Genomic DNA, 15,419 nt, shown 5'->3' on the forward strand with positions numbered 1-15,419 from the left:
TAACATAAATTACACAATATACACGTTTTTGACTGACTGCTGTTGTTTTGCACACCAAGCATGAATGAAGCTGCTCCTACATCAGTTTTAAAATGAAGAGATGCAGGGGATTATTTCCAACATATAGATATTATAATCTGTTTAGTTCTATATTATTTTAAGTCTGTGCTCTCAGGCATTTCTTATGCCTACATGTCTTTTTAAATAACTTCAAGTGAACAAGTAGCAGTGCCTCTGAGAAAATGTCTTAATTTGAACACTAGATGGGGCTCTTTAGCACAGCTCTCAGAAACATCATAAGTGAGGTACACCAAAGTCTCTAAATGTACCATAGAAGAACATTAATATAGTGCAACATCAGCTGTTAGGGAGACCAGCTGTAACACTTCCAGATGTGTTTAACATTGTGTGCAAGTTACTTTGATTTGACTTTTATGAAACTTTTGGGAAATGTGATATATAAAATTGTTGTGTCAGCATCAACGCAGTGAACATGTTCTCATATTGAGATGCTAAGGAGAGGTTTTCAACTTGTGATAGTGGAAGAGAAACAAGATTTTAAGTTGTTAAAATGCTGAAATGTTGAAAAGATTGCCTTGCAAATAACTGAGTGCTTTGGAAACAGCAAAATGTTTCACTAATAAACCTTAAAACTATAACAGAAAAGTAATATAATTTCTTTTCATGCATTGACATGACTTTCTTTTGTCATTAGAGTACATAAAATAGTGACAGCTCCAAAAATAAATATTTTGTAGGAATGTGTTTGAATGGACTAACTTAATTCTCATTCTGCTTTAATAGAGCAGAAATAAAAGTAGCATATGTCTCTTTTTCACCTTTGATAATTATAAACAATAGCAGCCTTTGCCTCTGACATCAGAGGGCTAATAACATATAATATTCAGCCATAGCTAAGTAACATCTTTCGGCCCCACAACTCTATCATGAGCTTCCATGGCGAACTAAAAACAGACATTACCACCAGAACACATAACATTTCATTTTGAAATAGGCGTTTGGGGCGTTCATTCTTCTGATGGGTGAACCTCTAGTTGCCCTGAAATAGGTGACCACTCAGTGGCCGGTGAGTGTAGAGAAGAGTGAATGAGTGCATCCTTCATTAAGGAGCGCTGCAGCTTCCCTGCGCTGCTGGCTGCAGGTACGTAGGCAGGTAATGCAACGACTCTCATTACATTAGCACCGTGGTGTTCTGCTGCGCTGGCTGCAGGCAGATTAGACAGTCGATGGACAATCCTCTTAAACAAGTCCGCATTAAGCCACAGTGAGAGGCTGGGTGGTGCTTTCTGTCCTCTGCCTGCCCCCAGCTCTAGATGTGTCCATCTCTCTTCCTCTGGTTTTACTACTTTAACATCTTTCATTCTCTTTCTCTCATTCAGATCTTTTTGTCCACTTGCCTGTTGGCCTTGCGAAAAAGGGTCCTAATCTCCTCTGTCACCATCTCTTGCCAGTTGTCCCTAGTAAACACAGAGGGTGGAGTTAAGACCAATATTGTATTTTACATTTTTAAGCTGAGGCCTAGTATTCAAATACACAAAAATGCTATAAAAAAGCACATCACAAAGCACACAAAAAGTGCAACAAAGGATACAAAAACTATAATTAAAAAGTTAATTCTAAAAATGTGCCAGCCAGCAACAACGAAAATGAATGAACTATACAAAGGGGGCTTTCCCCAATCTGCTTAAGAAGATGTAGAAGGTGATAGAAGCAAGAGATTAATGAGACTAGTAGATCACAATCAATAAGATTCAGGAGAAATCGAGAGAGGTCAGACTAAGAGGTCACATCAAACTGACAGCCGCAGTAACATCTCCACAACACAACACCAGCTGCAGCAGGTCTCTACCTCCTGTGTTTGGACTAAAAAGGTCAAGCCTTTTTCTCAGCTTTTTTTCTCCTGTACGCTGCTATATCCTCAGGGTTCAGCCCGTGATTGTCTTCCCTGAGGTTCAGACAGTTTTGATTAGCATGAATTGAAAGTTTATCAGTGGCAGTTACATGTGGACAAAACTAATGAATCATTGAATTCTTTAAAAACATATCTGCAAAGTGAACTATGATAACAGATGATCATTTCTGATCCAACTTGGGTCGTAATCAATGAGGGCTTGTGCACATTTAGTTATTATTCAAGGATCGAGCCATACAAAAGCAGTTTGAAGCTCTTACCCTGGTTTGATCTCTGGCGGTTTTGGCAAAGGCTTTGTAAAGTTTGTTTTCCCTACAAGCCAGTATGTTTCTTCAATACCTTTACCCTGAAAAACAAAAACAAAAACAAAAAAGGAATGGATTAACTGAACCTGAGACTGTCTTCCCTGAAACAGAAGTACACTGTTGTGTTACCTTCAGCTCTGTCTTGCCTCTGACATCTATTTTATAACCCTCATTAAGAGAATGAAGGATCTTCACAGTACTCATATTTACATGGATTCTGTAAGCTAAGGGACAAAGTGAAGAGGAGAAGATGTTAGACTGGAAACACGAAAAAAACCCAACAAAAAAAACAACAAAATATGCAGGATACGCGTTGACAGGAAACTTACGCAGCCCAGTGGATTCCATACGAGAGGCAGTGTTGACAGTGTCCCCAAAAAGGCAGTACCGAGGCATGGTCAGACCTACCACCCCAGCAACACAGGACCCTGAAAATACAAGAGAAAAAATGATGAATTGATCTGATGTGTAGAGGCTGCATCAGGCACAGTGATCAGTCGGTTGTACAGACTTGACTGTGTGGGTTGTTTTAGATGTGTAGAAGTGTAAACGAGACTGCCTAAACAAGTCAAGCCCAAAACCCGATTTTGTCCAGTTGAAAGTATGATTAGAGTGAGACTGGGAACATTACAAGATCCAATATAATACCAAAGCTGTAACTGCGTTGTTTTGTCATCAGTGTATACAATCTCCTTCTCATTGTCACTAGGTTCAATGTTAATTTGTCGTCATTTCACAATACAAGGTTGTACAACAAACAACACAATGCAGTTGTCTCTTTATGCTACACAAGAAAAAAAAAGTATAATATGTGGAGTGTGGTGGATGAGGGTAGGGTTAGGTTAGGCAAAAAACGCAACACTCTAAATGAGTGCTGACATGAGGCACGGGCACAAGAGGCTTAGGTCTAAAATATGCTTTAAAATGATTCTTCATTTAAGTTTTGATAATTGATTAATTCAACAATTAAAAAAATAAAAACTGTGAAAAAAAAGCAGTACAAGGTCACAGTATACTGAGATGAGTAGATTAGTAACTCTTTTCCCAGTAAAACATTAGAACTGACAGTTTCAATGTGGACAAGCTAAAAAAACAGTACTGGTTACCTTAAAAACAATGGAAACACTTCAGACAAATGTTAAAAAAAGATCACTGATACCAGGAGAATAGTAGTGATCACTTGCTGCAGACAGCTGGTGCAGCTGAACACAGCCTTGGTTGTGTTGGGCTCCAGCTATGACTGTAGAGGTGATATATGAGGCCAAATGTCTCCTCTGTAGTGGACCATTTTTAGACAGTTAATGTCAATAACTCAAACAAAGCAAGCATTCGAAATAAGCCCTGCAGTCACTTTCATCTCTACTTGGGGGGAAAATATATATTTTTTCATAATCTGCAGAGAGCTGCACACCAGCGTAACAAGATAAAAATGTTAATAATGTTGGGAGTGTGATTGAGACTTTGCACTGTCTCACCTGAGTGGATTCCTATGCGTATCCTGACGGGCACGTCTGGCATGTGCCGCATATGGAAGGTTCCCACTGAGCTCAGGATGTTTAGAGACATGTTGGCTATCTCGGCAGCGTGCTTGTTGCCATTTCTCTTTGGCAGACCCGATGCTACCATGTAAGCATCACCAATGGTCTCCACCTAGATAGTGTCAACATATTTATACAGCTTAATAACATGTCAAAATTCTTGGAGATATACAAGGATATACAACTTTTTTTTCAAAATTCTAAACAGTCCAGGTTAATCTACCCCTTTTTCTTTGGTGTTTCATTACAAGCAACAATATTGTAATTAACCCCGTTTATCTAATACTTAGAAAGGTAGATGTCAGTAAATATTGTTGAGATGCAGGAGAGAATCTCTCAAACATCTTGACACTCTCATAAACTCATCTGTCATTTTCTGACACCGGAAGAAAATTAAACTTTACCACAAATATTAAGCGTGTTCTCTGACCTTGTAGACATCGTGGTTACTGAGCACGGCATCAAACAGAGAATAGAGGTCATTGAGGAGGTCGACCACTTCGATGGGATCACTGAGTGAGGAGATGGTAGTGAAACCCACAATGTCACTGAAGTAGATCGTCACCTGGTCAAAGTACTCTGGCTCCACTGTGGCACCGGTCTTTAGGGCCTCAGCCACAGAACTAAACATGGAGAGGAAGAAACATTAAAAGAACCATATGGTCCAGACGTTTATTCGACAAATGTTACTAAATTCATAGATTTTATTGTTTTTATTTGTGTAGACACTCACGGTGGGAGCATCTCTGACAGTAGTTTTTCTGTCCTCTGTTTTTCCACCTCCAGCTCCTCTGTTCTCTCCCTAATGAGGTCCTCCAGGTTGGAGCTGTACTGCTCCAGCATCCTCAGCATGGAGTCAATGATGTTAGTCTTCTTACCCTTGTTGATGATCTTAAACTAGTCATTTAAGAAAAAATATAGAAATATGTCAAAAGATATGTGAATGACTCTTTAAAATGGTTTATTAAAGTGGAATAAGGTCACATTGGTGTACCCTGTCAAAGATCTCATCGAATGTTGGTCTGCGGTCTGGCAGTTCGCTCCAGCACTGCTTCATCAGCTGGATGCACTCCAGAGGAGCCTGGTCCGGGGCCACAGTGGGGCGACACATGGGAGGAGGCTTCTTCACCTTACGTATGATCTCTGATGAGGAGATGGATAGGACACGTCAATCAAATTTCAAATCAAAGTGTTGTAAATATTGCTGACATGTTCTTGAAGTCTACATCACAGTTGCCACAATCTCACAAAAATGTTCTCAAATGTGTCTGCTTCTCCTTATCTACATCTTCTCCTCTGTTATGGATACATACCCTCAGGCGGTAGACCCAGCATGCAGTATGGTGGCCCTCTGACCACCACCTCCTGAAGGATGATAGAAAAGCTGTACACGTCTCCCTTGTAGGTGCCTTTACGTGAGTTTGCAAGGTCCCTTAAGAACTCTGGAGCTGTCCAAAATAAATCTGAGTGCAAAAGAGAAAAGATTGAGAAACAGGGAGAGGAAACATGATCCCAATCGCTACCGACTGTTTTAAATGTATGTATTGTATGTGTGATGCTGAATGTAAGGTAAAAGTTCAAACTTTAATCGTTATAAGAGACATTTTTTTCCAGAATAGACTGTACCTTCAGGTGGAGGTTCTTCTATAAGAGCTTTCTGAGACTCCAACAGCTCATTGAAGCCATAGTCAGTAATCTTGAGGACAAAACGCCCGTCTACCACACAGTTGCGAGATTTTAGTCTGCCGTGGGGGAAATCTCTGTGGTGAAGGTATTTCATACCCTGGAAGCAAAATATGTTCAACGCTGCAGTTCATTATACAGGAAATATCAGGTAGGAAAATTGTTAACATGCAGTGGATAATTCATGCAATATTATGCATATTCAGTAGATCTGTGTTTACCTTAACAAGATCGAGCACAAGCGAGGACTTGAACATCCAGTCTAATTTGACGTCCTCGTTCCTCAGCAGGTCCTGTAGACTGCCCCGCGAGCAGTGCTCTGTCACAACTGCAAACATGGAGCAGTCCAAAAAGAAGCCGAGGAACGGATTCACATTCTCGTTTCTCAGGTCTTTCATCTGAGAAAGTAGATAAGTAGATAAGTTAACAGAATGATGGAGGAACAGAAAGTTTGCTGAGAGATCACAATACCGCGTGTTTCTACAGTATTTATTATTACTGGAACTCATGTTTTTCTCTTGATGAAGACAGATGAAGACATGTTGCTTTACCTTTGTGAAAATCTTGGTGGTGCTCTGCTTCACTTCTTTGAACTGTCCCTCCTCAAATTTCTTCAGCCACACCCAGTCACCCTGCAAGAGAAGCCAAGTTATTTCTTCCAATTTTTTTTTTTTTTTTGGCTTTTGGATGGATTGCGTTACTTCCTGTCATGTGCTCCTTTTACTTCTAGTAAACATTTTATTGCTGCCTGTTCATGCACCCACCCACATTTTTTTGTACATGTAAGGTACTGCTGTGACTCCTTATTAAAAAGGACCTCATCCTTGCAGAAAACCTGGATTTGTTTGCAGAATAAAGTTTAAGTAGGGACTTACAGTTTTGGACCATATCAACTCAAAAACATTTTTGCTTGAACAAAATGTGGAAATTACACATTCAAACCAATTTTATGAAAAATACATGACACTATGTGGAAGATGTGACACTAAGATGTCATTGTTTTTGATGATTAGGTGCCATTAGAGCCAAGACATGTGCTTCACAAGGACACCCTTCCCCCCTCAACAAACAGACTTGCTTTACTCAAATATTGCATATGCATACAGGCTGAAGCAACAGATTCAATGACTCTGTCAGTATCACGTACCTCGTACACAGCTACATTGGTGGTTTCATGAGTTGCAGTCTGCATGCTGTTGACAGAGTGTGAGCGATCTCCAGATTTCTCCTCTAAAGCACTCTTGGACTCACTCAGATCCTCTAAAGTGATTTTCTGTGGGATATTGAATGCCAGGGAAGGAGCAAAATAAGCTGCATTCTATAATTTTATTTGGCATAATATGTGCATTTTCTCATACTTTGATCTGACATGTACTCAAGTTTAATTTCATGATGATGACTGCGAGACAGTGATACTGTTTACCTTTTTGCTAAGCTGGGGATTGATAAAAGTGAGATCCTCTAAGGTCAGGAGGATCCGATTGGGACCTTTGATGAGCTGGATTTGCTGGAGTCTCCTCCTGCCGATGAGATTGAGAAACAATAAGGAAATCAGATCAATCAATGGGTTGCCTAAAACTGCAATACAGAATATCCTTGGAACAAGAAAAGATGATGAACAGGAAAAGCTCTTCCTTTTGAGAACTCCTTCTAGTCTCCTGTTAGCATATTGGTAGCCAGATAGGAAGATGTTTAGTTAAGTTTTGATATTTTTAATCAAGACTCTCCTTTTTGAAAAGACTGTCATATAATTTCAACACAATTATTTAAAGTACTTTCAAAGTATAGATTACTTTGACCTACTGCTCTCTTCTGTGTAACTATGATTCTCGTTTCTCCAGATACGTATCTGTGCTGACTCATGCTTCTTTCTTTACCTTCCCTACTCATTCTCAAGCATTTAACACATTCATCATTGTGCACATCCCACCATACAGTATGTGAATGCATATTGTCTGATACAATAATCTTAAAATTTGTGGGTAAGGGGCTTAATTTGTTTGATAGAAATGATGAATCTGTTTGTATTTACAGGCTGTACCTGACATAAAGACTTATGGCAAGCCCTCCTACAGCCAGAGTGAAGATGACAGCAAGCACCACTATGATGTGGGTGACCTCCACACCTGAGGATGACAACAGGTAACTTGATGTTGTGGGAAATGTCCACAGAAAATAAAACTGTGAAGCGTTAAGCACACACATCCATACACCTCCTCCTTACCTCCCGTGCAGACGGCATTCTTGTCAAACCAACAGCTGGAGTCAGACGGTGGAGGAGATCCTCCTGGAAAATGAATGGACCTCCCAGCGAATCGAAGCACTCCGGACATCAGATCCACTATATGGCTCTGGTACAGCTGGCTCCCCCTGCTGTCAGAGTCCAGGATGATGTAGTTGGTCTTAACGTCCCCAGCAGTGTCTACTTTGACCTTCTGGTTGAAGCCACTGAAGGTTGTGTTCTTAGTGAAGTATGCCAGGTTTGAGCCTGACAGCCGCATGCCTGCTTTCCTGGCGTTGTGGATGGATCTGGCCAGCAGGTAGATGCTGTTATAAATGGTCCCAAACAATGGGTTAACCTGCAAGGAGAACAAGAAAAGACATGACGTGTTAGTATAGCAAGGTATCTGTGAAAAAACTATATTTGGTATTTAAGATGATAGACAGCTACAGAGCAAACCCAGTCACTTTTTGCTAATTACATGACATATAATACTGTTTTTCTTGTGGCACAGTGATGGATAAGAAAAAGTGAATTTGATTCTAGAAGAGACTAACATTTGGAAGATAGCTGCTTTATTTACCCAAATCACAGTGACTCAAATTAGTTCAGGTTGAGATTTGCATTTCTTTTGCACACATTGAGAACTGTGGATTTAGCTCCCCAACACTTTTACTTCATACCTACCTGCTCTGGCTGCACTGCTAGTGTCATCTCCTCGCTCCTCTTGGCAGCAGCAAATGCCTCGTTGAAGGACAAAGGCTCAGAGGCCAAAGTGATAGTGAGCACAGCATCATAGGCCTCCCTCAGCCTGCTGTTGTTTTGCAGGGGGAAATAGGAGACGTTGGTGTAGGGCAGGCTGTAGTGGAGGGTGTCGTAGGGCACAAACACATACTTCCCCGAAGTCAGGCCCATTTTATGTGCTTTGAGAAGAAAGGTGGCCTGCTGCTCTCCTCCAACCAGGACTGAGTGCATGCACATGATGATGACTGAAACAGACAAGAAGTTGAGTTTAACTAAAATGTTTGTTTCTTGTTTCTTATTTCTTACATTTACAGCAAACCTATATAACTGAGTAGGAAAGTAAAAGTGTTTAGTTACAGTACTTTCATCCTTGGACAGATGAAATGACAAAGCATTACTGTCCATCATGTAGTTGCAAAGTCTTATTTCACATCTCTTTATAAATTAAGCTCAGAAGGATGCAAACTGCCTGAATGTGTTTGAAACTAAACCACCAGTTAAGAAATAGTTCAAATGAGAAGTCGAGGTTCCCTAATTTAACCTCTCTCCCTTTCTTCTCTTTCCTATCGTCTTCCAGCTTCTTAAATGATCAGTTTCATTGTTATTGATTTTGGGGGACCATAGCCATTGCATTTACTGCTTAATGGGCAGGACTGGATATATCTATTTCTATGAATCCACTACTTAAATAGTAGATTTTTCATGATTATATTCTACTTTGCGATAATCTCCACTAGTATCACTTTAACGTACATAGAATATTTTTTACATTTTATCATTAATATCAGGACAGACTCACCCCTGATCTCTCCTGCAGCCTGGATCCTCCACAGTGTGTTCTCCACCTCCGTGTCATTCAGACCAATAGATGTGACCAGCCCAACAGGAAGCCCCTTATGCCTGAGAGCTGTAGCAACTCTCCCAGCCGTATCCCTCCAAATGTCCTCATTGGATGAGACCACCACAACACTGGCCCACCTGAAGTGTTTTAACACGGTGAACAGAACCTCAGTGGGAAACGGCACCGTCCTGGCAAAAGTCGGGTATCCTATGATGCGGTCCAGCTCATAGTTAACACAGCCGTAGGAGAAGATGGCCTTATCCCAGTTCTTGGCCAGAAGAGAAGCTGCGACACAGTATCCTGGGTTGGTGGGGCCTACAAATGCATTCGCCATCTTCTCATAGTAAATAAATGCAGTGAGGGCTCTGGAGGTTTCACAAGGCTCCTGGAGGATGATAAAGTCCATTTTCAGGCCTAGGTCCAGATTTAAGTCCCCGTTTATCCTGCTGACAGCTAATCTGGCGGCTGCAGCGGGCAGGGCCCTGTAGTAAACAGGGTCGCAGTTCCAGGGCCCCAGGACCCCCACTTTGAATATTAAACAGCGGACACAACAAGGGAACGTCAACACTCCGAGGAGGACCCATAACAGAAAGTTATAAAAAGGCAGCGTTGTTAAAGTTGGTCTGCTTTTAATTATGGGCATACATGCATGGTTGGACTCCCAGAGTGCCCCTCTGAAATTGGGAGGAATATGTTGCATTGTCTTTCCAGGGTGTCCAAGATAGTGAATCTTGTGTTCACTATTGAATTCAATTAGACCAGTGACACCTACATAACAGGCAAAGATAAAAGTCTTGTTAGTTTATTCTTTTTGGATAGATGGCTAAAATGGCATAAATGACTGAATTTAAACAAACTTACCACTTATTCTGTGCCATCAGGACAGCTTCAGGGTCCGATGAGACAATCTGCCAGGTGTCCTCTCGGATCTGCTTTTCTGCATCCACATAAACCATCACCTAACCATCCCCCAAATCTTATCTATTCACCCCGAGGATCCACAGAGTCGCTCCGGTGAAGACTGAGCCAAGTCATTGTGTTTGGATTATGAGCTGAAGGTGACAGGCAAAGAGCTCGGGCGCTGCGGCTGTCGCGTTTGGAGACAACTTCAGCACCCTGGAGAGCTACTTACGTCCCGCAGTCAGCGCCTCTGAAGGCTCCCATGCGTTTCCACAAACACTTCTGATCACAGCAAGCATTATTTTTGAAGAAGGACAAAGAAAATCACATCTGGTCCCCGGGATCCTTAATTTCATTAGGAGAAAATGTTTTACATATTCCAAATTGGAGGCAAATCCGTTCAAAAATGAGCAATCGTGCTTGAAAATAGCCTATTTGAAATTAAATGTGTTGGCTGTGTTATCTGTATAGAAGATCAGTGTCTGCTAAAGGTCCATTCAATCAAATCCCTTCAAAGTGACCCGGGTCCAAAACGTAGGTGTTACCCTCTAATCCATTTTCAGTGAGGCACAATATAAGAGGATTGACAACAGGCGTTAGTCTACTCTAAAAGCCTTGTTATCATTCAGGCTGGAGAAGCAACAAGGCCTCTCCCCATCACTGAACATACTCCTATAGATGTATAGTCACACATATTTATAATGAATTCATTTATATATATTCAGTTAACCCTTTAAAATCTGGAACGACGTCACATTCCTTATGCTGCTGTCAGACTCACAATTTTAAACCATTGAGCCCTGAGCAGATTGGTTTATTTCTTTCTAAAACATCAGAAAAGATACTGAACATCTTGGTAATATATATATTACCAATATATTATATAACTTTTTCTTTTCTTTTTAAAATTACTTTTTCTCTCTTTAATTTTCATACGCCTTTTAATAATTTCGGGCTATTTATTAAATCAAACCTATTTGTTTAGGTTTCAAATGCTGAATATCGTACAATAATGATGACAATTATTGCCCCTATGGCCTAGACCTCCAAATGAATATTTGGTAAACAAACATTTTGTAACGTGCAGAGCGGGGTCATTCTTGTTGCCATGGAGACACCTTAGCCATATGCACAAGGACACCTGAACCGTGCTTTAATTGGTCTAATATGCCGGCAATGCAGCAGGTTCCAGAGATCAAATGAATGTGGTTCCTGGTGGAGAGGTAGTAATTAAAGATAACGAAGGGCTCTCCCTGTAGTCCCCTGAGTTCTGCTGCCTGTTTTGCCTGTGTCAGTCTTTTCAGCTCTTTTTTCAAAAGACTCCACCAGGTGAGGTAGCCTCACCTGGCAAATGAACAGCTGGTTGCCACAACATCAACCAAGGATGACAGCGTTATAGGAAAGATGGGCTGGAGGGCTGACTTAACAGAACCATATCATATCATGCAGTGATTAAGCTGTAGCTCACGTCAGTGATCATTATCAAGCAAATATGCACAAAACATATTTAAAAAAACAGTTGTTTAATACAGAAAGGCCATAATTTACGGAACAAAGACCATATAATCTGGGAAATATTTAGTATATCATCATTATGCTATGCACTAGAAATAATACATCCATCCCGAGGACACACTGAATTTTGGTGCTTCCCTCCCTTATAGCAATGTTTGATTAATATATTTCTTAAGGGCCCTGCAAAGAAAATATCATTTTAGCCTAAATCAGTAAGGTTATATGCTTACTGGCTATTAAAATTAACCCAGTTAACACAAAATGCAACTAAGACAAACCCATTGTGATTGAATTCAGTATACAACAACAAAAAGGTTTATGTAACCAAGATGAATATTCCAACTATAACATCAGGCTGCAGCTGCCTGCTGTTACTGGTGTGTGTGTGTGTGTGTGTGTGTGTGTGTGTACGTGTGTGTTTGTGTGTGAGAGGCAGAGAGAGAGAGAAAGCCCCAACACTGCCCCTGTCTTCTTCCCCCCTTTGTTTGACAACTTTCTCTAACCGTGTGTGTGTGTGTGTGTGTGTGTTTGGAGGACATGACACATGCAAAACATTCCCTTCAAACACAGTCTTCATTACTTAAAGCTATCCAAGCCAGTGAAGAAACATATTGTTTCAGGAATATTACATTATACTGTGCATATGGAGCTGAAAAGTGATTCTACCTGTATTGACCCATATCCTACATAAGCTGATGAGCCTCTTACACCTCGACACCGCTGTCCTATATCCAGGAATAGAGGACAGAAATGACGACTCAGCGCAACGTCCACCCAGTAAGCAGTGGACAGAACACACATCTGATGCGTCTCCTGAGACCAGCAATGTGTTCTGTGCAGCACCAGACACTGTGGAAAGACATGTAAATAGTAGCCTCCAAAAGCAACACAAAAAAAGAAAAAAAGACATCTTTAAAAAATAAAATAGTAATGTGTAAAATAGTAGTGTGTTTAATAGTTCTTTTATGTGAAACGCAGTGTTGGCTACAAGGAGATGATTTAACATGTCCTTGGACTGATAGCATTTAGATAAATGAGAGAATGGGTGGAAAGAAATCCAAGTGAACTGAAAACTGAGACACAAAGGAACAAAAGGGCTTTACATTAACATTTTAAAGTCATTCACTCTTTGCCTATTAATATCGAATTGAAGTCCCCTTAATGGGCTGTCCTTGAATGTTGCTTGCTACAGTAAAGACTGAGAGGGTTTAACCAGTAATTATGAGGTATCAAATCTGTCCTCTGAAGTCACCGACTAAGATAAAAAATGTATTTTACTGAATAATTTAAGTGACCATTATTCCTAATTAGGGAGAGTAGGGCATTATCTCTTAAGGGCATTAGTCAATTTTAAGGCAACATATCCAACATGATTTTTGCAGGATCAATGCAAATCTAAGGCTTTTCTTGAACATAACTTACATGTTATTCATTTATCTATTTCTTTGAAGAGCTACCCAAAATAAAATGACACACTTGGAGGTCACAACTGTGCAGGTCATATATTACTACTAAATGTTGTGATGCTATTATTTTTTTTAATATGTCACCCCTACTGACCTCTTGTGTCTGCCATCATTTTTTTCTGTTACTTTCAGTGAAAGTTCTCGTGTTTAAAAGTGAGTTGGTTTCTCTGAAGTGCTTCATGAGCCTTCACGGTGCAGTGAATCCGTTAGAGGATGTCTTTAGCTTTGGCTCCATCTAGTGGATAAGACTTACTGTACTGGGGTATAGAGAGTTAGTCTCCTAAAATCTGCCTCTATGGACCCTTAAAAAAATAATGAATTCTGCTTTCAATCCAGATCAAAATTAGGATATTGTCTTTGTTAACAAGGCAGTACAAGTTAGTTATGGAAAGCTAAGATGTACGATTTTGTAACTTTTTTTAAGCAGCAAACATCCATTATATGGTGAATATCTTAAAAATGAACTCACTGAAAACTTCTGCACATGGGCAGATAAATAGACAAAGGGCCCTTGGGCACAGACATGCAGAAGGCCCTTTATACACAGGAGCCAGACATAGACTTTGTGGTGTTTTTTTCTCTTTTGTTGCTGTTTTGCATAACTTTACAGTTTGGATTCTTTTGTGTCTCCTTGATGTAATTTTGTGTCCTTTTTAGGTCATTATCTGTCTCTTTGAGGTTACGTCCAATATGTCCATGCTTTCACAATTTACACTCTTCTGCTACTATTATCCACCCTTCTCACTTTATAAAACAATGGCATGCTGCACAACTCAGTTTGCATTTGGCGTACAATTGACACAAACTTTCACTTCAGCTTTTATCAACACAGGATGTGTTCAGTGTGCTGTGACTGACTGGGGTTAACATGGCAACGGAAACATGAAAGAATTCAATGTCAGTGATAGGCTGATGTGTGTATGATACTACATGTTCACTTGGGTCATGTTTGCCCTGGCATGTTCATCATTATATCAGGCTTTTCTTACACAGGTTCTGAGGGTTTTTGTTCCTTTTGTCAGACTGATACTGTGCTCTGCTTTCTGTCTGCCTGCGCACCTATCTTATCTTTACAGCCTCGAAGAATACCAGACACTACAACATGCAAGAGATGGGTGTAAGTGTGTGTGGGTGGGTGGTGGTGTGCACAAGTAGCGACATGAGTAACATCAAACTAAATGTCAAAACAGGCTCTCCTTCTCATCACAGCTTACTAGGCTATATGACATGTATTTTTGCTTGCGTAAACACAATCATGCATTTTTTTCTTTACTTTTAACAAAAAAAAGGATGTATTGAATTTGAATAAACAGCACAGGGTGTGTGCTGGGATGCTGTCATGCTCTCATGAGGAAAACAATGCAGGGTGCGGATGAACAGCAGAGGACCCTCATTGTGAGCAGCAACAGATGTTCACCATAATTCATCACACCTGACCTGTGTTTCTGGGCTGTTACATTATCTCAAGTGACCGGATGCAGCATTATGTCTCCACAGATTCACACATCGTAACGACCTCAGTAAAACTACAAGAAACATTTGATCAGATTACCTCAGATAAAGCTGCAGGATCAATCTTTGCAAAGGTTTCCTAACACACTAAAGGTTAATTTTATTAAAAAAACAGACCAGATATGCTGCGTGAGCAGCAACAGGAAGAGTCTGGGTTTCCGTTCACATTATCTTTTTAATCAGTTTCATCAAAATGCGCACAAGAGGCCAAATGAAACAAACCACCGCCTTGTTGCGCAACGCTGTATATCAGCTTCCCTTTTCATGTGGATTTGTTTGCGGCGTCTCCACTAGAGTGCGCAACGCCGTGCAGCGTCAAAACTGCCCGGGACAGGAGACTGACACAGGAAGTTACACGTGTAGGCCTTCAAAAATAAAAGCGCACTTCATTTTACTGGCCATGTTTATTCTGCATGTGGGTTTTCGGTGGTTTCCCAACAAGGCTGATCTCAGAGAGAGCTTTCAGAAGGACCTTACTGTCATTTTTATAATGACAGCTGATGATGTGGTAAATACACAAAAACACGATGGAAGCAGTTTTTTTTTTTTTTAAATAGAAACTGTAAGTGCAAAGGTCTTTTTTGCCCAAAATGAATGACATATCTTGGTATGATATCTTTAAAAGAGAATTAATTCCTCAAGTTTTCCTCTCTATCCTTTACACATGGTTTATTTCACGGGCAGACAATTTTAGCATAAATTAATCAAAGGAGCACATTAGGATTCTGCAGTCACAGAAATATGTATTGCCTTTATGAGAA

General features: G+C 40.4%; 1 protein-coding gene across 1 annotated transcript; it reads right to left on the minus strand.

The window, feature by feature from the left end:
- Window positions 1-1,300: 1,300 nt before the first annotated feature.
- gucy2f (guanylate cyclase 2F, retinal) lies at window positions 1,301-9,965 on the minus strand. The gene is made up of 18 exons (XM_042486895.1): window positions 9,224-9,965; window positions 8,368-8,669; window positions 7,684-8,038; window positions 7,501-7,585; window positions 6,883-6,979; window positions 6,607-6,732; window positions 6,011-6,091; window positions 5,681-5,857; window positions 5,403-5,559; window positions 5,090-5,239; window positions 4,771-4,919; window positions 4,510-4,673; window positions 4,207-4,399; window positions 3,714-3,888; window positions 2,568-2,666; window positions 2,368-2,462; window positions 2,194-2,279; window positions 1,301-1,478 (listed from the first exon to the last, which is right to left on the minus strand). Exons 1-18 carry the CDS (start codon window positions 9,963-9,965, stop codon window positions 1,397-1,399), a joined length of 3,315 nt encoding a protein of 1,104 aa, XP_042342829.1. The 3' UTR covers window positions 1,301-1,396.
- Window positions 9,966-15,419: the final 5,454 nt, after the last annotated feature.

Source organism: Plectropomus leopardus, chromosome 5 (assembly GCF_008729295.1).
Source record: "Plectropomus leopardus isolate mb chromosome 5, YSFRI_Pleo_2.0, whole genome shotgun sequence".
NCBI classification, from domain to species: Eukaryota; Metazoa; Chordata; class Actinopteri; order Perciformes; family Serranidae; genus Plectropomus; species Plectropomus leopardus.